This window comes from Talpa occidentalis, unplaced genomic scaffold, assembly GCF_014898055.3.
Source record: "Talpa occidentalis isolate TD23 unplaced genomic scaffold, MPIMG_talOcc4v2.1 talOcc4.11, whole genome shotgun sequence".
NCBI classification, from domain to species: Eukaryota; Metazoa; Chordata; class Mammalia; order Eulipotyphla; family Talpidae; genus Talpa; species Talpa occidentalis.
The window spans coordinates 53993103-54020917 of record NW_023601104.1 but is presented as its reverse complement, the minus strand read 5'-3'; the positions used below and the strand labels follow the sequence as shown (position 1 = coordinate 54020917).

The following is a 27815-nucleotide window of genomic DNA, read 5'->3' as shown; positions in this document are numbered from 1 at the left end:
GCGGCTCCTTAAAAACTCGTAACAACACGCTGGACAGGCGGGACGGCGAGAAACACCCTGCGTACGGGCACGACGGCTCAGTCCTCAGCCCCGCAACTCAGAAGCGCCACCGCCCTCGCGCCTTCGAAGCCGAGTTCGGCCCCTCCCACCACCTGAGCGCCGGACTTCACCCACTTACAGACTCGGGGGGCCACAGCTGCCGCTCAGAGGCGCGAGGGGGCGCCCGGGCAGCATCCTCCATCCTCTCCGCGGGCCCCGCCCCGGCTCCGGCTCCGGCCCCGCCCCGTCGCGCGGCGCCGGCTGCGTGCGTCAGCGTCAGCGTCACGTGCCGCGCCTCCTGGCCCTACCGGCAACCCGGCGCTCTTTTCCGGAAGTCGCGTTCCCCGGCGCTGGGCTCCTCCCACCGCCCGCGACGTCAAACTCAGCTCCTACCACTGCTTTGCCTTCCTCCCCGGGCGCGGGGAGTCCTGCCGTTTCCTTGTGAGAAGCGCTCCCGCTTCCGGGCTCCTCAACCATACCAGCGAGGGTTGGGGAAGTGACCGAATTTGGGGAGGCCTCGGACGGGCGTGAGTATCGCGGGGGAGGCCAGAGGCTGGCTCTCAGGAGGCTGCCCTCGCACAGGCCTTTCCCCCTCTCAGCAACGTGTGCGGCACTTGGTTCCGCCGAGACCCACGACGGTTCCGCCCCCTTCTTCCTTGTCATTGATGTTGTTGTTCTTGTCAGTGCCGCAGCCCCGACCGCCGGGAGCTCGAACCCGAGCCGGGGCCGCCCGGGTGGCGCGGTGGCGGCGGCAGCGGCTGCGCTTGCAGCAGCTGCGACGGCTGCGGGGGCTGCTCCGGGGACTGCGGGGGCGGCCGAGGGCCGGCGGCCGGCGGCGGGGCCGGATGGCTCTGTGCGGGCAGGCGGCGGGCGCCGCGTCGCTGCCCAGCGAGCTGATCGTGCACATCTTCTCCTTCCTGCCGGCGCCCGACCGGCTGCGGGCCTCGGCCTCCTGCTCGCACTGGCGTGAGTGCCTCTTCTACCCGGCCCTGTGGCCCCAGCTCCGCATCTGCCTCCGCGTCTCGCCCGTGGAGCAGCCCCGGCTCGAATTCCTTATGCGCAAGTGCGGCTGGTTCGTGCGAGAGCTGCGCGTTGAGTTCGCTGCCGAGAATTACCTGAGCGGCGGCGGCGGAGGCCCGGGGGACGGAAGCGGCGCGGACACCGGGACTGGCGGAGAAGAAGTCGAGGCCCTCCAGCTCTCCACGCGTTGGCTGGAAGTGCTGCGCACCTACTTGGAGCTGGTGCTGTGCGTGCTGGTCAGCATCCGGAACAACAGGTAGGTTTGTGTGGACCCACCTTCCGACCTCCTTCCCCCAACCCCCACCCTTCCTGGGTCGCTGGGCCGCCTTCTTCCTCCTGCTCGGAAATAGATTCTGTGCGAATATTCCCGACCCTCTTCTGTGTTGCTTTCTTGGGTGACGGGAAGGTGGGGGCGGCGCGTCAGGTCTAATCAGGCAATTTCCTTGAAGCGAGAGGGCATAACGGGACACATCATAATGCTTTATACACAGTGATGGACTTGGTGTTATCAAACACTCCTCCCCACCCCTTCCCCGCGCCTTCCAGGGACTCTCATTCATCCTCTCGGTGATGGTAGGATGGACTGACAGGCTCCGTCCCTCTTCATGTTAGGAATGGGAATGCTGAAGTTTGGAGGGTGAGGCCCATGAGTGAATCTCAGAATAAATAAAACATAACCTCTTTTTTTCTGACTCTGAACCTGTGCATTCAAAAATACAGTAGTGGGGAAGCAGAGGTATGTTACTGGTGTCTCTTTCTAAAAGGAATCTTTGACAGCCATTTTCTTACCTGGAATAGTTTTAATTAATTGCGCCAGGCGTGAGGAGTCGGAGTGTTGTTAAAGGGGTTGAGGAAGAGCCTGATCGGCAGGCTTGGGAATCTCTCCCCACGCAGCTTCACATTCAGCTTATACCCATGATTCACCAAAAAGCAGCCCGGTACAGCTTGGTGTTTGTGTGTGTGTTGGGGGAACTGCCCAGTGTGTGCAGAAGGTAAGCATGTAATGTAACAGTCCTAGTTTTGCATCAGAACTTTCCTGTAATTCTGGGACTAACTTCCCGTGTCCTGACACAGTATCCTAATCAGTGTATTCCTTTATGTCTATCATTCTTTTCAAAATCCTTTTTACTTAGATTTTTTGTATCTAGATACTCTAACTTACCTTGCAGTTAAACTGAGGCTGGGCTGCTCTTATTGTCCCATTTTAGAGAACTGACACTTAACAAGATCAAGTGAGGTGCATATTGCTGTACACTATCTTGTTCTCCATCATGTTGAACATCTTGCATTGTGTTGAATAGGATTGATAGCTGGCCCAAGTTTAATGCTAGGTGGTATACACATTCTTAATTCTGTGTTTGAATCAAAAGGGCAGGAGATAAGCATATAGTTCTGTGGTCTGTGTATTTCCCCACCTTTTCACACCAGGCTGTTCCATTTCCTTACTTTGATTTTATGTGGATGGAAAGAATATACATGCGGCTTGATCAGATTGAAGACTCATAATTGAATATATGACTAGAGGACCAATTGACCAGAAGTTAAAAAGATTGTCATTGGGCACGTAATACGTGTCAATAGTGAATTCAAAGAATACCAATTAGATTTTTCTGTTCTAAGATCAGATAGCACTATTTAACAACCACCCAAAAATGTGTGCCTTTGGTCCAAGTGAAAACATACTCAGTGCCTAATTCCTTTTAAGTGTTGTGTAACTTTGGTTAGATAACTTTGTAAAAGCAAAGTAGTGGTGAATCACATCTTCCCTTTGATATTTCCTTCTCTCCTGTTCTCATCATTTTTATTTTTTCCCAGCTTTATTGAGGTATAATTGACAAAAAAAATATATATAACTACCACTTTTATTAGCATCCCAATCTACTGTCTATAAGGTAACTCCATATCCTTTTTTTTTTTTTTAAGATTTATTTATGCATACAAGAACTAGGGTACAGGCCAGAGATTGGAGTGGGGCAGTGAGAGGATTCACCAGAGACAGAGTGGGGAGCAGAACAGGCAGATCGACAGAAATACACTGCTAAGGGGAGCAGCAGGCGAGTCTCGAGAGTTCTGCTGCACCATGTGGGTAGCTCCCTGGCTGGGGATCGAACTTGCACTGCAGTGACTGTGGATAGCTTCACAGGTAGCATCTTAACCCCTTGCGCCACCAGGGAGGCCCCACTCTATATCCTTTTGAGTCTGTTTTCACTTCTTACAAATACAACATACTGTCATTCTGCTTTTAATGTTTTCTTGTCATCTTCTGTAGGGATGGTGCCATTTGTAGTGCTATTTGATGGCATTTTCACTGTGTATATCTGAAATTAAAGTGTAATGTCATTACATATATGATTTGCTGATATCTGAAAGGGATTTTTTAAATATATGTTTGGAAGCAAGTTACCCTTTTTTTTGGAAAACATCTTCAGATATTGTGGTAATATTGGCAGTATTGGTATGCATGTTAAAAACATAAATGAAACTAGTAATATTTTTGATTTTAGCAAATTTGAAAATGTTTTAAGCAGAATTGCTTATTCAGCAACTGATAAAGCCTCTTATTCCTTCTGTAATTACATAAATTGTGGACTGAGGTTTATGAAGACAGCAAACAACTTCATTAAATGTTTTCTAAAACCATAAATTTTAATAACTAATGAGAATGAATATTTGACATTGTTCTTTGCATTTACAAGTTAAATTTACAGTGCTTCTGTATGATTTCTGCCAGAAATCACAGAAAATGGAAATATAAAACCTACCAGGTCATAAACTTAATGTTTCCATGTTTTATGTTGAATTCCTTTATATCATTCATAAAATTCTGACTGTCATTTCATTGTATTCCAGTTATTATCATGTCCCTCAGGAAAAGCACTAAAGTTATAACCTTGAATTGTTGGAACTTTTCGTGTGTGCTGTTTGCTGTTCTAAGAGGATAATTGGCATTTTGTTTTACTTGATTAGTGAGTTTCCTTTACACATGTATTCTCTGAGTGACTATCGGCCGGCCACCTTACTGGTATCTTAGATGTTAGAAACAACTGAGGAAGATCAAGTCAATAAAACACAGTCTTCCAGATTATGAAGCTCCTTTCTCTACAGAGACCTAGAATACCAGCCTTCTTGATGACCAGTACAACCAAAATACAATGACCATACAACTGTATTGTAAGTTTAGGAGGCCAAATTGCTAAGTTGTTCTGCAACAAATTGTATTGTCGGTTGAAATACTGTATTGCAGACTCCTAGGAAAAAATTAAAGTTCATGGACAATAAGACTTATGACAATATATTCGGTCACAAAAAATACTTATTCTTAAAGAGTAGGCATAGGTACATTGTCATTATCTGCTTTATTCTTTTCTGAATATTTTGTGTAAGCTTATTTTTGGATGAGGTACTAAATTGGGATCAGTGCTTTTTTTAAAAGATGAATACTGCTACAAGTCGGAGAGATTTTGAATGAGGTGATGTTCATGTTAAAATTCTGATTTACAACTCTAACTGCTTTTGTTAGAAAAGCATTTCATGAGTATACCTAATTATATTCCTTCTACAAGGGTCTATTAATAATTCTTAATTTGGGCTTGTTGATTTGGCATGCTCAATGGAGGAGAGTCTTACTTTTGTATCATCAGTCTGCCAAGACCTGGTAACTGATAAGGCCATTTAAAAAGTACATTTTGAAATAGGTTAAAAATTCTTCGGATATTTTATATTACTATCTAAAATGTAAGAAATGCCTTGGTGTTATCCCCATCAACCCTCCGCCTTATTTTTTGTGAAATATTTTTTCACCATAGTGTAATAAATACACATTATTATGTCAATTTCACTTTTGAGAGCTTTTATTATTTGCTTAAAGAAGCTCATTTACAGTATATAGTAAAATATATTGGGACTCTGACAAGGAGTGCTCGCCTATAGAGAAGACAAGGAGACATGATACATACGCAACAAACACCTTACTTTAAAACTACTTAAAGTGGTTCCATAGGGATTACCTCAAGGTCATTGAGAAGGGAGGAGAAGTTTACCTGCTTAAGAAACTAACCACCTGGGAGAGCTGCTGAGAGGAATTAGAGCTTTCTCTAGTCTGAAGGTACTTTCTTACAATGATTGAGAACTAATGGGTAGAGCATAGAATATAAAACTCAACACAAGGTTATTAATGGTAAATATAAAATAGTATTTTCTTCTGTGATAATGAATTTCAGAGCAACTTTTGAGTGAAATAATTACATTTTAATGTATTAGCTCTGAGGCAGCCTTGAAAAAATTTACCTAAATTGATCAGTTGATATAGAACCTATGGTGATAGTTACAAAAAACTAGGGGTTTTTCCCTCTAAATATTGAGATCCTACTATGAGCCAAGCCATGAAGACAAGCTCCCTGTTCCCATAGAGTCAACATCCTAGAGAAGAAAGACAGACAGAAATAAATAAGCAAATGAAAGAGTATTTTGGTTGTAAAAATAAAAGATGACTATGTAACAAAGACAAAATTTTGTTCTGTTGAAACAATAGGAAAGAACTTATGGCAGAACCATGCAAATGAGGAAAAGGTGAGAGTAGCTTGCAGTATGACAGAGATAGTGGTGATGAAGAACAGTGGATAGATGTGGAATATATTTGGGAATTAGAGCCAAGAGGATTTGCCATGTAGATATAGATAAAAGGGAAGACTCAAATATTTTTCATCAGTTCTCTGCCCCTAGTAGTATTAAAATCACCTTTTAATAGCAAGTTAAATATCAGTTTTAAATGTTGATCTTATTTAAATATGCCTTTTTAGTGTAGTCTCTGGAATTTGAGGATGATGGTAATTCTTAGATGGTAATTAAGTAGTTTTTGAAGCAAATTCTAAAAAAAATCGCTTTTAGTTCATGGATGCTAATAAACTAGTAAGGAATACTATAGGCTTCTGAATAACTTCTGGTCTCTGAAGGAAGCTGTACTGTTCAATATGGTACCTCCTAGTCACATATAGCTATCAAAATTTTAATTAAGTAAAATTAAAGATTATGATAGTCACGCTTGTCACTTTTCACGTGCTCAATAGCCGTTTGTGGATAGTGGCTACCATATTGGACAGCATAGAATAGAGCTTTTCCATCATGGCAGAAAGTTCAGACATTTCTCTGAAGTGTGTGCTTTGTTTGATTTGGCTGTGGTCATTTATTAGTATTTGAGAGAAGAGAAAATACCTTATCAAAAGTGATATGTGGATATAAACACACTTGATAGACTGAACATGGGCTAGGAATAGAATGGACCTGAAAGAATTTCATATAGTGATATAGATTTTTTTAGACTTTATTTAGAAAAGCAAAGAATTATATTTAATGAGGTCATTTACAACTTTGGGGAAAATTTTAACCTTTTAGAGCATCTTTGAAATACCAAGTTCTTATGTAGTCCCTTTTTCCATATTAGTTAGACTTAGCTATATTAACTTTAAGGTGGTTGCAGTTTGTGTTTTCTTTACTGATGGTGGTTATTATAACAAAGAAATAAGTTTGGATCTCCAAAATGAAAGGAAACTTACTAAATTTATTGCAACATAAAAAGTTCCCCAGTACTGTTCCACAGAAAAGAAAACAAGGTCATGTGACCAAGATATGGTCTGTTATAATTAATAGTCCAACAGAAATTCAGAAAAAAGATGAAAGATTTTTATCCTGCATTTAGACATTGAAGAGCATTTCTTGGGCCCATAGGTGGTTAATACTGTTTTTGAAGATTTGTCCAAACTAACCCACTTTAACCTACAATATATGTGTAGTTTTTTAATAAAGGCTATCAAAAAAATTGATGGTTATTTAGTTCATAGAAAAATTCTTAATCTGAAAACAGGATATCTTTTTTAGTGGAATTTTTTTAATATACTTGCATGCAACTGAAATATTAAAGCTATCTAGTTGAAAAATAAGTACAAATCATAGGTTTTGAGAAAAGAATTCTCACTTTTGTGGGAAAATGTTATTTTAGAGAGATTCCTAGTGTACATTCTACACCCTGAATTTGAAACTGATCTGCACCATAAATTTGTCATGTGTGAGGTATACCTAAATAGACCCAGTGTTTGTTATTCCGCAGATAACTTACTGAATGCCAGTTCCTGTTCTAGCAATTTGGTATCTTGCAGTTATTAAAAAAAAAAAAAAAAAGTCCTGCCATTAGTGCTTGTTCTAGTGGGAAAAGACAAAAGTAAATAAGGAAAATATAGTATCACAGTTGGTGGTATATGTTATGAAGCAAAATGAAGCAGTGAAAGGAGATGATATGGTAGGAATGAGTAAATGAGTGTTGCCATTTAAAATAGGGAAGTTGGGGTCTCCCTAGTGGCGCAGTGGATGAGCACCGCACTACAAAGCTGTCCGCAGCCTCTGCAGTGCTTGTTCGATTCCCCGCCAGCCAGGGAGAACCCCACATGGCGCAGCAGACCTCTGCCTCGCCCACTGCTCCCCTCAGCAGTGTCTTCAGTCCATCTGCCTGTTCTGTTCCCCATTCTGGCTCTGGTGAATTCTCTCACCCTCCTGCACTTCTGACCTGGTTCTTGTATAAAATAAATAAATCTTTAATTAAAAAAAAAATAGGGAAGTTGAAGCTCTCAGCTGCTGAAGTGGTTGGAAATGAGTGAGAAAGTAAGCCATGTTTCTCTCTGGGAAGTGATTCCTTGGCAGGGAAGTAGCAGTAAGGGGAGGAGTAGCTGTTTAAAACTGCAAGGACAGCCAGGAAATGTATAAGAGGTGGGCCAGGTAAGGGTAAAGATGACATGGGAATCAATAGGCCCTCATTAGTTTCTTGTAAAGACTTTGACTTTATTTTTTATTTTTTTAAAACAGAGTGCATTTTATTTTTTCCTAAAATTTGTTTATTTATGCACACAAGAGCTTGGGTACAGGCCAGAGATGCGGGGAATGAGAGGATTCACCAGAGACAGAGTGGGGAACAGAACAGGCAGATTGACTGAAGTACACACTGCTGAGGGGAGCTGTGGGCAAGTCAGGAGAAGTCTGCTGCACCATGTGGGTTGCTCCCTGGACGGCCAGGGATCGAACTCGTGCTGCAGAGTCTGCGGATTGCTTCATAGTGCGGTGCTTATCCCCTTGCACCACCAGGGAGGCCCTAAAGACTATGATTTTTACTCTGAGTAAGATGAGGAACTATAAAAGGATTTGAGCAAATGAGTGACATCATCTGATATTTCAAAAGGAACATTCTAACTAGCTGGTTTTGGGAATAATTTGCAGTAGGATAAGGGTAGAAGCAACAATCTGGATTAGACTATTGCAGTATACAAGCAAGAGACAGTGATATTATGGACCAGAGTAGAAATAATGGAAGTAATCAGTAGTATGATTCTGTATTTATTTTTCCTGGGGTACTTTGAGAAGTAAATGTAAGAATAAAAAATTAGACATAATTTTTCAGTTAATATTACAATGCATTTTTAATTAAACATGTCAAAAATATTTTTTCTTTTTTAAATTTTATTTTATATATATTTTTATATCGTTTTTCATTTTTGCACAATGTATGAATTTTCATCTTGATTATAGTCCCCATACAATTCCCACCCCCCTTGTTTTGATCCTACTCCCTCCTCCCCCTTCCCCATAGTAGTGTGTCTCTGATTTATAGTTGCTTGTTAATTTTGATTTTTACTTTATTATAGTCTTTTTCCTGGTCCCTTATTTAGGTTTTCTAAATTCCTGCTATGAGGGAGACCATCCGGTATTTTTCTTTTTCTTTCTGGCTTATTTCACTGAGCATGATCCCTTCAGCTCCATCCATGTTGCTGCAAATTGCATGAGTTTATCTTTTTTGATTGCTGAGTAATAGTCCATGGTGTATATATACCACATCTTCTTGATCCAGTCATCTATTTTTGGGCATTTGGGTTGTTTCCAAAGCTTGGCGATTGTCAATAGTGCTGCTATAAACATAGGGGTACAGGTGTCCTTTTGAATTAATGTTTTTGTGACCTTTGGGTAAATACCTAGGAGTGGGATTGCTGGATCATATGGAAGCTCCATCTTTAGCAGGTTGAGGGATCTCCACACAGCTCTCCATAGTGGTTGGACCAGTTTGCACTCCCATCAGCAGCGCAGGAGAGTTCCTTTTTCTCCACATCTTTGCCAGCATTTGTTGTTGTTAGTTTTTTTTTTTTTAATATGTGCCATTCTCACTGGTGTGGGATGGTATCTCATTGTAGTTTTAATTTGCAATTTCTCTAATTACAAGTGATGTTGAACATTTTTTCAGATGCCTATTGGCCATTTGCATTTCCTCTTTGAAGAAGTTTCTTTTTAGCTCTTCTGCCTATTTTTTGACTGGATTATTTACTTTGTTTTTGTTGAGTCTTATCAGCTCTTTGTAGATTTTTGTGATCAGTCCTTTATCATTAGTTTATGTGCAAAAATTTTCTCCCAGTCCGTGGGGTGTCTCTTTGTTTTGGATACTCTCTCTTTTGCTGTACAGAAGCTCTTTAATTTGATGTAGTCCCGGTGTTTATCTTTGCCTTCACTATCACTGCTTTGGGTGATGAAAAAATATTTTTCACTGACACTTTTTGTCTTCCATTTTTGTTAATGATTTGCATTCTTTAAAAAAATAATTGGGTTTTAAGCATAGCTTGTTTTCTGAAACATGACTTTATATTAATTCCTTTACCACCTGGTATTTACAAGCAGTATTCTGTTCACTCTGACTTTAAATAAATTTTAGTTCATCTTTTGATTGCCCCAGAAACTTGCGAGTTTCCCTTACTGTATAGTCACTTGAATTTTTTCTTTTCCTTTTTTCCCCTCTCTCACTCTCCTGCTTCATGTAAATCCAATATTCCTCAGAATTTTCCCAAGCCTGGCCCTCATATGAACTGTTGGCTTAATAAGGTAGGACCTAGAGTAGAAAGGAAGAAGCAGGTGATACTCTATACAGGAGTCTTCCTTTCCTTTGCTCTCCCCATGTCCAAATTACTTATCACCTAAAACACTAGACCCAGATAAATCTTTTTCTACTCAGATATTCATCATGTATGCTCTTCTTCTCAGACCCATCTTCTATTAAAATCCAAATCCTTTTAGAGTCACCACCAAGCTCATGGGGCTGGAAGACCTAGTTGTGTTGTCAGTACAGTTGCAGATGATTGAGTAGATAAGTTCTTCATAGTCCTTAAAATCCTAACCTGGTTCTTCTAAAGAAACAGCAATATTTGTGGGCCTCCCTGGTGGCGCAAGGAGTTAAGCACCACTCTATGAAGCAATCCACAGACTCTGCAGCACAAGTTCAATCCCCGGCCAGCCAAGGAGCAACCCACATGGTGCAGCAGATCTCTCCTGTCTCGCCTGCTGCTCCCTTCAGCAGTGTATTTCAGTCAGTCTGCCTGTTCTATTTCCCACTCTGTCTCTGGTGAATCCTCTCATCCCCCGCATCTCTGGCCTGTACCCCAGCTCTTGCATACATAAATAAATAAGTCTTTAAAAAAAAAAGAAACAGCAATATTCGTACGAGGTAGGCAGAAGTGTTGCCTTATGCATGTTTGAAGAGTTTAATTATCAGACACTTTATGATTTTATACTCTCATAACATAGCTCAGGATTTGCAAAGGGCCTAATAAGTAGGCTATACCTATTACTATTGCCATAGGAACAGAGCTAAATTTGAAAAATTAAGATGAAAGAAAACTTCTATTTATCCTGTAATGTTTCCTTAGTATGTTTTTTAACAAGTACCTGTTGTACACATTGTACAGGAAAGAAGCCCTATTTGCTTCTTTTGGTCTACTTGCTGGTTCAACAGTTTAAAAAAAAAAAGGTAAATCAAACTCAGGTCAGGTCACAGATTTCATCTTTAAGTAAAAAGATTATGGGCATAATTCCCATATATAGTATCCTGGCCTCAAAATGAGGCAGCTATTTATTGTCATGGCTCAGCAGGTCTGTTCTACGGCTGTTGCCTACGTGTTCTTTTCAGTCCTTTCTTACCATCTGAAACAATCACCTGGAGATGACATGCAGTTTCCTTGCCTTTGCCATGTGATCCATAATCTAATTCAAACATAAATTTGAAAGCTGCCCTTGAGTTGTCAGCATTTTTTTCTTCTGTTCGTCTGAATTTCAAAATGAATTGTTGTTTTCTGTATCAGTAAATGAAATTTCATTTGGGTTTTTTTATTATATTTATTGAAGTAACATTGATTGACAACACCATTTTTCAGGGGTATAGGTTCCCACCTGTACAAATGTATGTTCTGACACTGCACCCACCAACTAGAGCACCATGGTCAATTGAGTAGCCTAGCGCCTCGGTCCCTACCCCACCTTCCCTTCCGGTAGCCTTAGTTCTGCTGTCAGATTTCAGGGATTTGGTTTGTTTTGTTTCTGTCTGTTCTTTGTTTTGTCTTTTAATATTCCACATGAGTGAAATCATCTTTGATTTATCTTTCTCCTTCTGGCTGACTTTATTTAGCATAATCCCTTCCAGTTCCATCCTTGTTTTCACAAATGACAGTATTTCATCTTTTTTTTAATAGCAGAGTAGTATTCCATTGTGAATGTGTACCACATCTTTATTTCTTCATCTGTCTTTGAGCACTTAAGTTGGTTCCATAGTTTTGTAAATAGTGCTGCAGTACACATAGAAGTTTGTATATCCCTTCAAATTAGTGTTTTTTGTAGCCTTTGGGAGGGATTTCTGGATCGTATAGTGGATATAGTTTTTATTATTTTGAGAAACCTACATGATGTTTTCCATAGAGGCTGAAGTAGTCATCATCTCCTTGAATAGTGTACAAGGGTTCCTTTTTTCTCTACACCCTCGCCAACACTTGTTTCTGGTCTTATTCTATGGGCCATTCCCACAGGGCAGGGTGAAGGTGATATCTCATTGTTGTTTTGATTTCATTTTCCTGGTAATAAGAGATGATGAGCACTTTTTCACATTGGCCATCTGTTTGTCTTTGAAGAAATGTCTGTTTAGCTCTTCCATCCATTTTTTCATTGGATTATTTGTTACATTTTTGTTGAGCTGTATGAGTTCTTTGTAGATTTTGGTCTCTTGTTAGAATATGATGTGCAAAACTTTTCTTCTGTTTGGTTGAGTGTCTTTGTTTTACTGTACCAGAGCATTTTAATTTTATGTCAACCTATTGGTTTATTTTTGCTTTGTGTCACTTGGCATTGTAGTCAAGTCCCCAAAGACATCCCTGCATCATAGTATGTTTTGCCCATTTTCTTATATTTATTTTATTATTTCTGGTCTTAGATCCAAGTCATTGATCCATTTTGAATTAATTTTTGTGCATGATGTGAGATAGTGGTCTACTTCCATTCTTTTGCTTGTGGCTATCCAGTTTTCCTGAAACACCATTTGATGAATATACTTTCCTTTCTCCATTGTATAATCTAAGACTCCTTTGTCATAAATTAACTGCCCACAAAAATGTGTTTATTTCTGGGCTCTCAATTCTATTCCATTGATAAGTTTATCTGTTTCAATATTAATACCATACTGATTTTGATTACTTCTGTTTTATACTGTGGAAGACTGGGAGCACACCTCCATTCTTATGTTGAAGTATGTTCTTTCTATCCCTATATTACTGAGAGTTTTTAATCAGAAATGGATGTTGGATTTTACCAAATTTTTTTGATGGCTCTATTGAGATGATCATATAGTTCTTTCCCTTTGTTGCTATGGTGAATGATATTGATCTGTGTATATTAAACCATCTCGGCATTCCTGGAATAAATCCCACTTGGTCATGGTGTGTGATCGATTCAACTTACTAAGATTTAGTTGATTTTCGTGTCTACATTCATCAGGGATGTTGGTCTATAATGTGGGCGGGGTTGGCACTTGGTGTGTGATACCTGTATCTGCTTTTGCTATCAGGCAGTATTGGCCTCAAAAAATATATTTGGAAGCATTCACTCTTCAACTTTTTAGAAGCATTTGAGAAGGATAGGTATTGGTTTGTCTTTGAAGTAGAAGTCAAAGTAATGACTTGGTAGAAGTCAATAGTAATGAACCTCTGATCCAGGCCTTTTACTTTTAGGGAGACTTCTGGTTACAGTTTCAGCCTCCTTGTCATTGTTCACATTTTTTTCTTTCTGATTCAGTCTTGAAAGGTTGTGTGATTCTAAGAATTTGTCATTTTCTTCTAGATTTTCCAATGTTTACATAAAGATGTTCATAGTAGTTTCTTAATGATCTTTATTTCTATAACATCTGTCGTGACTTCTCTTTCATTTCTGATTCTTTTACTAGAGTTTTCTTTTTTTTATCTTAATGAGTCTAGCTATAGGTTTGTCTACTTTGTCTTTTCAAAGAACCAACTTTTGGTTTCATTTCAGTGTCTGTTATTTCTATTTCATTTATTTTTGCTCTGATTTATATATTTCCTTCTATTGGGTTTTGGTTTTATTCTTTTTCCAGTTCCTTTAAAATTTTCATTTTCAACATAAAAATAAGTATCTAAAAACTTTTTTACACAATGTCCATCATCTAATACTCTAAATATGTCACTTAACAATTTTTCTAGCCACTTTCAATAAAACCATTATATTCAAGACATATCTGGGAGAGGAGAAGATGGAGGACAGACACACTCTTCGTGTCATCACTCCCCCCCGCCCCATAATACCAAGGATAAGTGCCCAGGGGGTGCAGCCACATCTAGAACAGAGCTGGTGAAGTGAAGATCATTGTCTCAGCAAGAAGGAGAGCCAGAAACCATCAGAAAGGGAGGAAAGATTGAGAAACAGTAAGTCAGGAATGGTGACAGTTCACTGGAAGGACTATGAGCCCTTCCCCCAACAGCCCTCCAGGCTCTCCCACTAGCCTAGAAAGAAGAGAGCATAGTCTGTTCTACAGTTCAACAAGGGACACCAGGTGACCAGAGACTAGGTGTGGTAGTGGAGAGAAGCACACAGTTGTTGCTGATGTGGCCTCTGGACTCTCAGGAGTGTCTGTGGATGAGGCAAGGAACCAGGAAGACATTTATACCACCCACGTAACCTCCAGTCTGCACTTAATGGGAAGCTACAGCAGGCCACAGTGAACTTGGTCTGCTTGGTGGCTTTTCAGAGCCACTTGGATCATATTGGGAGCATAGATTTTTCCAATGGGGTTTTTCTAGAACATTGACTTCCCAGAGACTGTGACCATACCACCCACCACTCCCCCTCCTGCCTGTGTAAAACCTCAGGACTATGCTCACAAAGAAGCTGCAAGTAAGGAAGCCTGTCTAACCCCAGGTAGGGGAAGGAGCAGCCAGATCGCACTTGTGCATAGACTTTTCCTAAGGGGATTCTAGACCACAGACTTTACATCTGACTGCAAAAGTAAGGCAGTTGGGGTGGAAGTGGGGAGGGAATGAGCCCAGTGAAACTTAGTTTAGGATTGTTGGGGTGCTGGTGATGGAAGGGGTGTGAAAGTATATATTTGTAGACATTTGAACCTATAACCCCTGCCAGAACAGTTACAATGTGTACCCTAATAACCGTAATATAAAGGGGGAAAGAAGGTGGAACAAGCCTGAGAAAGACAGGCATTCCCAATATCCCTTACTCTTTCCCAAAAAGGGGGGAGGGGGACTCTTAAAATTCAGCAATAAAAAAACAAACCAACTCTATTAAAAAGTGGGCCAAAGATCTTAAGATACACCTCATTAAAGAAGATATATAAATGACAAATAAGAATTTGGAAATTTGTGCATGCCTATGTTTATTGCAGTAGTATTTACAATAGCTAAGATATGGAAACAACCTAAATGCCCCGGAACAGATGACTGGGTCAAGAAGATGTGATATATATTCACAATGGAATACTATTCATCAATCAAGAAAGTTAAACTCATGCCATTCACAGCAACATGGATGGAGCTGGAATGGATTATGCTTAGTAAAATAAGTCAGAAAGAAAAAAATATCACATGGTTTACTTTTAAGAAGAATATAGGGAATCTGAATAAAGGGCCAAAGAAAAGAGAGAGAGGCAAAACTTGCAGGTAAACCAAAAGCCTGAGGCATACAGCAGGGGAGGGAGAGAGGGTTGAATCAAAATAGGGGAGGGATGAGCACAAGATATGATTAGAGTTCACAGGTGATGCAGTGGTGGGAGATTTATGGGGACTACACTTGAGCACATAAATAAACAATATAAGAAAAAATAAATGAATTCATAAAAAAAAATTTGGAAAGTTGTTCCACATCATGTCATCAGGAAAATGCAAATTAAAAGAATGACTCATCTATTACACTGGCCAAAATAAAGAATACTGACAACACAAAATGCTGGTTAAGGACGTGGAGCAACAGGAACTCTCATTTATTGCTGGTGAAAATTCAGAATGGTATAGTTACTTTGAAAGACAGCTGGGTGATTCCTTACAAAACTAAACCTACTCTTACTATATAATCCAAGTCATGCTCCCTTTCCCAAAGGAATTGGAAAAATTTTTTGCCCACACAAAATCCTGCACAGTGATAATGTTTATAGCAGTTTTATTCATAATTGTCAAAATTTGGAACCAACTAAGATTTCCTTCAGTAATGGACAAATCTGCAAATGTAATGTTTAACATTTTCAGCATCTCAGCTCTTCAAGATGTTGACTTAACTATTAAAGTGTACCTTTTACAAAATACTCACTGAAGATAACACCAGCAACTTGGCAGAACAGGAGGATCCTCATACACACACACATTCATTTCCCAACTTAATAATAATTTGGCGCTATCCACAAACAAAAGTTAACGCTGTAGGAACTTTGCAATCTAGGTTAAAGATTATGAAAACCTGGTGGAGTCCAAAACTGAGGAGGGCTATTTTGAGAAGACAGGCTCATACCTGGATGGCAGACTCACTGACCATGGTCTCTGCTACAGACCTGGAGATAACCCAGTTCCCCTGTGTACTTCACTACAGTCTACAATGGCCTTGTTCCTGCCACTAACACCACCCATCAAAAGAAGTCATGCCAGTGGACCTTGGTCCTGGCTATGGACCCAGAAGCAAGCATTGACCCAACTCCAGCCCCTCTCTCCAGGAGAAAGTCCCTCCCACCTAGGGACTCCAGGAGACACGCTGATCTCTACCTCAGAAAGCAGGGTGCTGAACTCAGTCCAACTGCAGATTCTGAAACAACTCTATTAACTCAGCTCCAGCCTGTCTCAGACACAATTCAGGAGGAATCCTACCTGCCCATAGATGTGCTGAGAGACTTGTCTGTCCAGTGGCAGGCCTGCTAACCGCAGTCTGACTGTGGATCTTGAAGTGACTAATCCAGCTCCATTCCCTGTTGAACATGGTCATAGATAAGTCCTGCCTATTCAGAAACCCACCACATATCTAGGCCCCTGGAGGTAGTCCGCTGACCTCGATCAAACTGCAGATGGACCAGCAATGGTCCAGGAATATTCCCATTTATCCTTACTCTCATTGGAGGACAAGCCAGTTTTACCTCAAGTCAGACCTACCCACAATGGTCTAACCGCAAATCCTCAAGCAGTCCTGTGACCTGACTCCATCCCCACTCAGCCTCCATCTGAGGGTTTTCCCGTGCTTCTAGAAACCCAGCAGGAGGTGCTTCCACCTCCTGACTGGAAGTCCCTGGTCCCAACTGTGGACCTTGAAGCAACCCTGGGACTCATTCCAGCCCCTTGCTGCTATCCTGGGCACTCCACCCCTCCTAGAGACCAACCCAGTGACAACAGAAGCCCACCCAGAGACCCAGTGGGAGCCCACACCTACAATTGTATCTAGCAACAAGCATCTGTCTGCTGACCCAACCGTAGATCTTTGTTCCTACATCAGCCCTACTTATCAATGTCCTCAAGGTTGTCCTGTCCACCAAGGATCAGACAGGATCTGTGCCTGCTCCCAGGTATGGTAACAGATACACAATTTGTGGACCCTAGTGCACACCCAACAGCAGCCACATGACCTTCTCAAATCCAGCTCAGATCCTGGAAGGCAATATCATCCCAGAGACCCAACAGGGGGAATGTTTACATGCTGAAAACAGAAAGAGCTGTTTGCTCCTTCATGTGCACAAACTCTAACACCATGCTAAACAGATCATGAAAAACCAGGCAAATATGGAGCTACCAATGGAAACTAATAAAATTCTAATAACAAATCCCAGAGAAATAGGAGCTATGAATTGCCTGACAAAAAAATTAAAAATAATCACCCTAAAGAAGCTCATTGAGATGCAAGGGAACACAGACAACAAAATAAAATCAGAAAAGCAATGCATACACACGAGAGAAGTTAATAGACGTTGTTTAGTCCTTGTCAGACCTCATGACTTGGACACAATATTAATTACTGTAATTGTAAAACATTTATGTTTGGGTCTCTGTGATTTCCACACTCCTGGCTTTTCTCCAGCAAATATGGAGCGATCCTTTGCAGCCTCAACCTTCTGAAGTTTAATTGAGTACCTCACAACTTTTTTCCTGCTTTTCTTCTAATTTATACTCTTCCTAAGTGCCATTGTTCACATCTATGACTTCAGTTATCATCCAGATACATGCTCAACTTCCAGATCTAGAATAGTCTATTTGACATCTTAACTTTTAAAGGCACCCCACAACATGTGTAAAATAGAGCTCATAATCTATTCTACCATCTTACCTCCACCACCACTCCCAAATACAATGCAAAAGCCCTGCTTAGTTTCTGATTCATAACTTAAGAACTTCTGTCTCATCAAAAAGCTCTAAATATCTATGGTGTTACACAATTCATAAAAATCAGGAGTTTCCTTGACTGCTGTCTCTCACCTCCTATAGCTAATCCAGGACCCTTCCACAGTTCATTTTAGCTCCTTAGTCAATGTAAACTTTGAAGCTATCCATTTTCTCCAACACTACCACCAACACCCAGTTTGAACTACCCTATTTCTCATTTCTATTACTTAAATACTCTGTTAACTAGTATCCTCACCTTGACTCCGCCTCTTTCCAGGCTATTCTAATGCTACAGCAATATTTTCCAGACAATTTTAACCTTGTTATTCTCTGCTTAAAGACATTTAGGGGCATCTCATTTTGGAATATAGATATGTTCCCATTATATCCAGAGCACTACACAATTCTCATTGTTTTGAAGGCAAAAAATCAACAGGTTTTTGGGTTTTTTAACCATACAACGCAATTTACCTTTACAACCTCCTTTTGCTTTATGTTCACTTTCTATACTCTAGATATCCTTTAGTGTCTAAAACTCACTTTGCTCCCTTCAACTTCAGGAATTCTGCACATCCTTTCCCTTTTCCCTCTAATAACCTCTCCTCACCCTCCTTATTGATTGCCATGTATCTTTAAGGTTCAGATGTAAGCAGTTTATTTAGGAAACCTCTGATTTACAGTGTCAGGATACTCCCACCAATAGGCAGAACTATATGTTTGTCCTTCACACTTAATCGCTGCTGTGTATTCAATAAAGTGCTCAGTGCTTGGCACTTAGTAGGTCCTCAGAAAATACTTGGTTGAAAGAATTGAATCAGTAATTATTCTTCAAGCTAAATTTTAGAATCATTAGGAATTTTAGTGAAATTAAGGTTACTCATTTGAGAAAATGTGACATACTATCAAAATTGTTACTTACTAAATCTTATTACTCTTGTGAATATGGAATCACTCATTCTTATTACAGTACTTTAGGCCAGTTAGTTTTATGCTACTGTATTTAGAATGTTAGAAAAGTATGTGTCTTGTAGCTAAAACTAGTATTTATAATTTTTTCTACTCAATCATAAACTTGATATTAAAAAAACTGGGGTAAGTTCTCTAGATTTTAGGTGAAGGATACTTTGTTACTGAGAAGTAATCTTCAGAGCAGTGCCCTACCCTTGAGAATTTAACACATTAACTGGTTTGGGAAATTTTTATATTATAATAAACATATGTATAAAACTTAAAGCTTATTCAGTTCTTTCATATAATTTGTTATTTATTCATCCCTAAATCCTTTAAGGTAGGAAAACTACTGATAAAGAATTGAATCTCAAGGATATTAAGAAACTTCTGTGATGATTAAAACAATGAGTTTCTGAACCAATTGTTATATCCCAGCAGTTACTCTTTAAACCTTATGCTTTTCATTGTTATGTACAAAGCAACATGAAGGTACTTAGTTGGATTCTAAGTAACTTATAAGGCAGAAACTCTTCTATAATATTCCTTCTTTTTTTTTTAGTAATTATATTTTTATATGTTATTCGTAACATTTTAAATTACTTTCCTTATAGAAACCTCCAGAAGTTTAGCCTTTTTGGAGACATTAGCGTTCTGCAACAGCAAGGAAGTTTGTCAAATACATACCTCAGCAAGGTGGACCCTGATGGCAAAAAAATTAAACAGTAAGTTATCTAATTAATGGAAAGAGATTTATATTAATGATAATTCTAGATGTTCTAAGATATTGTAAGGTACAATCAGAAAAGTAGTAATTTTTTTGCAGTAAAAATCTTATGTCCCAGAAATGCCTTAACCATAAAATATGGTGATCATTATATGCCATTCTATGTCATAAATCTTTAAGGCAAATCAAAGGAATTTCCTGGGTAATTATTCTGTTTCAAATTGTTATCTTCCTGGTTGGCTTTGCTATAACATAAATTATCATCTTTTTGGCTATTCTGGTGTAAAATGCCACTTGCATGAAGAACTTATATCTAAATGTTTAATACATCTGTATGTTCAATCTATGTGTTTAATATATCTTATATTTTAATGTGCATTTTAATAGTATTTATAATAATACTGTGGATTGGATAGAAATTAACTAATGAGATGGGTTTTAACTTTGCATGCCATTTCCCTACCTATTTCAAAGTGACTTAGAATAATAGACCTAAATATTAACAGAATCATTGTGGCATGTTTTCCTTACAGAATTCAACAGCTATTTAAAGAAATACTCAGTAATAGTAGGCAAATGAAATGGCTGTCCTGTGGGTTTATGCTGGAAATAGTAACCCCAACATCACTGTCATCTCTCTCCAATTCTGTTGCCAACACCATGGAGCACCTGAGTTTACTGGACAACAATATTCCTGGTAACAGCACCCTTATCACTGCAGTTGAACTGGAGCGATTTGTGAATCTGCGCTCACTTGCCCTGGATTTCTGTGACTTTACAGCTGAGATGGCAAGAGTCTTAACTGATAACAACCATGTGCCTTTGCAGCGACTATCTCTCCTGGTCCACAATGTTTCTGTGATGCACAAGTCTCTGGACAACATGCCAAATGATGAGCATTGGAAAGCCTTGTCACGAAAGAGCACCAGTCTTCGGGTTTATATAATGGCTTTTGATATCAAGAGTGAAGATATGTTGAAGATTCTGAAACCCAGTATACCACTAGAGAAGATTCATTTTGATAGCTACATCACTTGTGTTTCAGGAGCTATTGTTGATCTTATATCCAGGCAGTATGATAAGTTTCTCACTCATTTTATACTGATGAATGATGTGATTGATACATCTGGTTTTCCAGATCTTAGTGATAACAGAAATGAAGATCCTTTGGTTTTATTAGCCTGGAGGTGCACAAAGCTGTCTCTTCTGGCAATTCATGGTAAGGTGACTTCTGTTTATTATAAATTGATATTGACATTGGTATCATACCTTAAACATTTTATGCCAGTACAAAGAGAGCACTGATATTTGTAGTGTCAAGAAATCTTACAAGTTGATAGGCAGTAAAGCTAGTAAGATACACCGCTTGTCATAGAAAGCCATGTTTCTTTCCACTGTCTTCCATGTTACTTTTTTCTTATACGCTGTGATTGGTGCTATTTTACAAAAATGGCATCTGAAATTAATTTAAGAAAACACATCTACCTGCAATAGATCTATTTCCTGAAGATTGCTATAAAACATAACATAGACGAGAAAGTTTGATGTCTGTTATGCACATTGCCTCATGTTCTAGATTCCAGGTACCAACATACTCACTTATATGACATTTTTTTAAGTAATGGTTTCATTAGTTGTTATATGCTCATTGTCCTTAATCTTAATGTGAACTATTCTCATTTTGATCAAGAGCTGCTGTTCTCACAAGAGAATGTCTTCCTTTCTGGCACTTAGAAGGCCTTTATAGGATACAAAGTAGAACATCTGTATGAAATCACCTCTCTTTATTTGCTCCATTTCTTTATTTTTTATATTTTTTAACCTGCATGTGTGTATGAAAAAGTATATATCTTGCTTTTCAAGTTCTGCTGTGTAATTTGGCCAATCAAAAGAAGTACTAGTAAAAATAGGTCAATACTGAAAAATAAAGATTTTTTAATATGATAAAGAGATGTCAGATGATTAAGTTAAGCCAGTCTTTTTTAAGGCTTTTTTTCATCATTCAAGAAATAAAATGTTCAAGTCTTACTAGATTATGAGAACAAAATGGTGGTCACCAGAGGAAACAGGGTAGAGGAGAATGGTAGGTGCATGTACTTCAGGTAAAGAGGGTCACTTGTGTGGTAGTGATTGGAAACTAGACTTTGGGGATGATAATGTAGCATATACAGATATCACATTATCGATACACCTGAAACCTATGTTAGAAACCAATGTTACTTCAATAAAAACCAAAAAGAAATAAGATGTTGAAAGCCCCTCCACCCATTTCTCTTTATTCCTTCCCAGAAGTACCATTTCCATAACTTTTATGCTTTATATTGACAAGTAGCATATATCTTTAAAGCTTAAGGTGTCACTTCATAACTATACTACAAAGCATCACAAATGATTTTTCACTAATGAAAAATAACAGTTTACTGTGTTTTATAATTGAATGCATACACATGAAATAAGAATTTCTTTGAAACATCACTATCCAAAGCTATAAAATTATACTTTAAGCTTTAAACATCTCAATTTTAGCCAATGCAACATCAGTATAGGATTACAGCATCTATCAGTTCACCACCCACAATGTTCTTAAAGACAATGTCAAACTTCCAGCCATTCCCCCAGCCCCTCCTCCGCCACGTTTAAGCAATAATACTTCCTTTTCCAATGTCAATATATTTTTAAAGAAAAATGTCCAAAGTGGTGAGAAACAAATTTGCTTAAAAGACTAATTTACCAAATAGACAAAATAAACTGCAAGGAAATGACATTGCTTGTCTTTGGCTTCTTTTTAAGGTTATACTGTATGGGCACACAACCTCATTGCCATTGCTCGTCTTCGTGGCTCTGATCTAAAAGTGCTTGAAGTCACTGAAGAAAGCATTGATTTTGACCAAGGTGAACTGGCTGACCAGGATGTGGATCCAGTGCATAACCTTATTGAGCAGGTATCCCTGGGCCTGGGTCAACCTTGGCATGCGGTCATGGACATCGAATCACTCAGTGTCTTCACTGAACCAAATCGTCATTTTTACAGAGAGATGCAAAGCTTCAGCGAAGACATTTAGCTTTTTTTTTTTAATGTACAATTCCTGTGGTTACATATGCAAGTAGGGTCCTATTATGTTTTTTTTTTTTTTTTCAGTAGTGTGAATTAATCCCTTTGTGCTGTGTTTAATCAGTATTAGCTTTATAGAATTATATATGTATATTCTACTTCTTGATCAAAGAACGTAGTCGGGTATTGGTTTAGAAGTTCAAAGTGACATTGTACAGGGCTTTCACGGTTAATGGACTTGTTACCAAACCTTAAGGATATACAACCGAAAGTTGTCTGAGGTTGCTGGCTAACTTTATTTTTCACTGAGTTACTCTGCCTTTTTGATGTTTTTATTCCTTGTGTGTCAGAGCTCAGGAGCCAAAATATTTTTATACGTATATAGCTATATATCCATAGCCTGGCGTATTTGTATGCAGTGCTCTGCATTCATACATTTTGATAACATTTCATTAATTTTGATTTGAAATAGAAGGGAGGATATGATCCCAAATGAGTTATCTTTAATAGAAAAAGCCAAGACTTTAACTTTCATTACATATATAATAGTTGATATCACCAATTACCATTCTGAATTTTGTATAGTACTAGGTTAGAACATTGCTTAATCCTTTTTTAAATGCATTTACATAAACATAAACAATTTGTTGAATGTTTTAAAACTATATCTGACATAATTTTATTCATCAATTATATTATACATTCAAGTTAGCTTTTTAGCCCAGATTTCAGATAGTGGAGGAATAAACTACTCCAGGGTAAAACCTCCTAAAAGAAAATCAAATTACAGAATTGTAAACACATATGCTTGCAAACAAACATTAGTCGTGAAATCCCTAGCAACAAGTCACTGGATTTTTCTCTGTCAGCACGCGTGTCAGCTGCCAAAGAATAGACTTAACTGAAGAAGTGCCCACATGCTGGCAGGGGCCGGCTCACTCTGGCCAGCCAGATACTGCTAGATTGTAATATTTAAGGTCGATTTTCGACCTGTGGTACACAGCTGTGCTGTGGCTCAGTCAGCAACCTCAGAACTCTGAAAAAAAACAAAACAAAAAAAAGAAAAAAAAACATGCACCTGTTTCACTGTGAATAGTGAATGTAAAGGAAAGAAAGGAAAAACAGAAAGCTTGTTCTATCACAGGTATGAGCTGCTATGATACATGAAGAACATTCCATGAAGTATGTTTTAAAACCTTGTTATATCTGAGAGGCTTTAAAAGCCGATTTAACTGTTTCAGGGCAACCGCGGTACAGACGTGGTCTCTGTGAGACTTCCACCTGACCCCAGTTTTAAGTGGTACGAATGTTGTGCATTTAATGTTAAAGGACAGTCTGCAATAATAAAGTAAGTAGCCAACATGGGTGCCCAGCAGTGCTGAGACCTGGCTGCTCTATTGTAAGCTTTGGAAACACAATTTATGCAACAGATGTCCAGATATGATTCTATTTATGGAAAAAGTTTATATGTGTTTTACAAATGGTTTTACCATCTTATATTAAAATGACCTTTTGACAGGTGTGCACTGTTTTGTCTCCAGTGAGCACATACCATGCGGATTTTATATGTACATCAGTAGTGTGAATCCACTGGCACAGTGTGTGTAAATGCCAGATGTGGTGAGATTTTATCTTATAAATGTGATCAGATAAAATAACTCCTGACAGAAACTGTAAGGAAACCAGCTGAATGTTTGACCTGATGACTGATGTTGTATGGTTTATGTTAAATGTATATTCTTTTAATCAATGAATAAAGCATTAAAAAGTGATCATTGTAATATATTTTATTTATGTGAAGCATGAAAACTTTCAGTGTAAAATAAACTGCAATAATCCTTATATTGTGTATAATCATGTTAGCACCTACTATAGGTGCAACAGAGCTTAAATTTAAGAATATATATCATAAGAAGTCTTAGGCTGAACAGTTTGGAGCATTTTAATATTTTTTAATTCACTTTCACAAAATACAAGTTCAAAAATAATAAACTGGTTAGCACAAAATCCAGTGTATGCATTTAGAATATTTTATTGATATGGTAAAACTTACAGACTATAGCAACTTAATATCTTTTAAAAATCCCTATACTAGAACTCCATAATACTTTGATATGTCAGTATTAAATAGTTCATAAACCTCTATATTGCTTTAGTTTGCCTTTGTAATTTCCTTTCTTGGTCATTGAGACAAACAGCAATCATTTATGAGAAAGAAAATGGCTTCATTTCTTTCTTCCACCTTTCCTGCATTAATCATTCCAGATACTGACTCTTCCAGGCACTGCCTGATCGTGGAATAAGCCGGTGTTTACGAAGAACTATCATCATACCTACTGAGCCCTCATTTCTTGAACACACCTAACTCCCTAAAATAAATCAAACTTTTTATGTATTTAAAATACCAAAATAGTACCCAAAATGTATGGAAAAGTCCATTTACATATATGAAGAGCAAACATGTCAAAGGTATTGTAAACCCTGAAACCAGGAGACTCAGCATCTGTTTTCTACTCTAAGATCTGGCTATAATGCCACATGGGCACAAACTCTTCCTTGAGTTTCAATTTCCCATCTGAAATTTTATTATCTAAAACTGATTTTTCATTGAAAGTAATTAGCCATTTAAATGGCCAACAGGTATATGAAAAAAATGTGCAACATCACTTGTAATCAGGGAAATCAAAACTACAATGAGAATACCATCCCACACCAGTGAGAATGGCACATATTAAAAAAAAACTAGCAACAAATGTTGGCTAGGATGTGGAGAAAAAGGAACTCTCCTGCGCTGCTGATGGGAGTGCAAACTGGTCCAACCACTATGGAGCGCTGTCTAGAGTTTCCACAATCTGCTAAAAAAGGAGCTTCCATATGATCCAGCAATCCCACTCCTAGGTATTTTACCCAAAGGTCACAAAAACATTAATTCAAAAGGATACCTGCACCCCTATGTTTATAGCAGCACTATTTACAATAGCTAAGCTGTGGAAACAACCCAAATGCCCAAAAATAGATGACTGGATAAAGAAGAGGTGGTACATAACACACCATGGACTATTACTCAGCAATCAAAAGAGATAAACTCATGTAATTTCCAGCAACATGGATGGAGCTGAAGGGATCATGCTCAGCGAATTAAGCCAGAAAGAAAAAGAAAAATACCGGACGGTCTCCCTCATAGCAGGAATTTAGAAAACCTAAATAAGGGACCAGGAAATTTAGAAAACTTAAATTAAGGGACCAGGAGAAAGACTAATGATGATAAAGTAAAAATCAAAATCAACAGGCAACTATAAACCAGAGACACACTACAGGGAGGGAAAGGGAGTAGGATCAAAACAAGGGGGGAGGGGTGGAGAATTTTACAGAGATGATAACCAAGATGAAAATGCATACACTGTACAAAAATGAAAAATGATGTAAAAATATATAAAATAAAAATTAAGTCAGCAATTTATATACATTAACAACTTATATGCAAGATCATCTTTGAAAAAATGTATTAAATATTTTCAAAATATAGCTTACAATTCTAGCAAAAATGGAAACATTACACACCCAGACTTCAAATTATACAACAAAACATTAACAAAACAATGTGGTATTGGAATGAAAATAGACACACAGATCAATGAAACAGAATTGAGAGTCCAGAAGTAAACCCACTTCTAATTCATGACAAAGGAGCCAGGAACACACAGTGGAGAAAGGAAAGTCTATTCAACAAATGGTGTAGGGAAAACTGGATAGCCACTTACAAAAAAGTGAAACTAGACCACTGTTTCATGCCACACACAAAAAATTATTTCAAAATGGATCAAAGACTTGGATGTAGGATCTGAAAACTAAAAACACAGGCAAACCACTCCAAGACATTGTCTTTGGGGATGTGTTTGGTTTCTCAACTCCAAGGGATATGAAAGTAAAAGCAAGGAAAACAAAAGCAAAAGTAAATAGGACTACCTCAGCTATTTGGAGTTGTAGCCAAGGATCCACAAGTAAGTATAAAAGACTTGGACCAGATTATATCTTACGCTATGACTAAAGGCACCATATTCAGAAGAGCCATTCCACTTCCTTTTAGTACACTTACTATTTTCAGAATTAACTGTGTGGTTTTTCGGTCTATGAAGTAGAAAGACTGCGACAGGCATAGTTCTTTTACGGAAGAACTTGAAAAACACTTAGCTACCCCTATATAAACTTGAAATACATGGCAATGAATAAATACTTGTAATAACCCTGAATCAATAGGAAAATTTATCTTCAGAATGTGTAATAAGTTAATAGAACATTAAATGTTTTAGGAATATTTTCACATAAGATGGTTAAAATAAGTTTGTGCTTAAAAAAATACACTTTAATCAAGAAATACTCATCAGCAAAAACTTTGAGAAAACAGGATAAATTACCTAAGAAATACAATTTATGTGAATACTGTGGTGAGCATTTTATAAGCACTTTTGAAGAATTTTCTAAAATCTCTCATGGCACCTCTGCACTATTTATTCCCATTTCAAATGAGGAAACAGGCACAAAAAGGGTTATAACCTTCTCCAAGGTCATAAAACAATTAGGCAGGTAATCAACATTGAAACCAGGTTATATTACTTCTATACTTTCAGTCCTAAACACTAAAACCTGTTACTGGGCAGATAATATTTCTTTACAACCTAGTTCTTCAAAAGTATCAATATTAAATTTTAACATTCCATCTCACCATTCACCAACATTCTTGAGGTATTTCTTGAATTGTATTAACTGCCAGTCATATGTTTGTATGTGGAAAAACACCAAAAATGTAAATGTACTACATAATCTGTATAATTTTCTTCTAATTTACAATAAGAAAAATTACACAATTGGTATACGGTTGGCCTAATTATTGGCAAAAGGCAACAAAATAAATATTAGTATAACCACTACATTGTAATTATAATTCTTTCAAGAAATTAATCAGTTTACTTACCAAGGATGACATATTGTTGGGGATTTTTCAAGTGACTGGAATATATATAATTTTGGTCCTCTATAGGCACTAGCTTAGCTATGGAGGAAATTTTTAAGACTAGTTGGTTAAGTTATAGTTTTGTTAACATCATTAGTTGCCTAATTTGACCCTATTTTCCGCCAAATTAATAATTTACCAATAGAAAAGATCAAAATAATAGAAATGAAGATACTGAAGTTAGGTGATAAATACATGGACAAAGTTTCAACCAAAATAAAGAAAATATTAAAAAGTACCCAATGGAAAACAAAGAGCTGAATAAAAAAAAGTGAAAACTTCATAGATGTGTCAACAACAGACTCACCA

General features: G+C 38.3%; 1 protein-coding gene across 1 annotated transcript; it reads left to right on the top strand.

Moving 5' to 3' along the window:
• The first annotated feature begins 366 nt into the window (after window positions 1-366).
• Window positions 367-24263, top strand: FBXO33 (F-box protein 33). Its single transcript, XM_037503242.1, has 4 exons — window positions 367-1315; window positions 19331-19441; window positions 19977-20662; window positions 22234-24263. Exons 1-4 carry the CDS (start codon window positions 705-707, stop codon window positions 22503-22505), a joined length of 1680 nt encoding a protein of 559 aa, XP_037359139.1. The 5' UTR covers window positions 367-704; the 3' UTR covers window positions 22506-24263.
• The last annotated feature ends 3552 nt before the right edge of the window (window positions 24264-27815 follow it).

Bases quoted from the DNA above. Each gene is read 5' to 3' on its own strand.
- FBXO33 (XM_037503242.1), top strand. From the start codon at position 705: ATGTTGTTGTTCTTGTCAGTGCCGCAGCCCCGACCGCCGGGAGCTCGA. The intron at 1,316-19,330 runs GTAGGTTTGTGT...CTTTCCTTATAG, and splicing joins GTCAGCATCCGGAACAACAG to AAACCTCCAGAAGTTTAGCC. The intron at 19,442-19,976 runs GTAAGTTATCTA...TTTTCCTTACAG, and splicing joins GATGGCAAAAAAATTAAACA to AATTCAACAGCTATTTAAAG.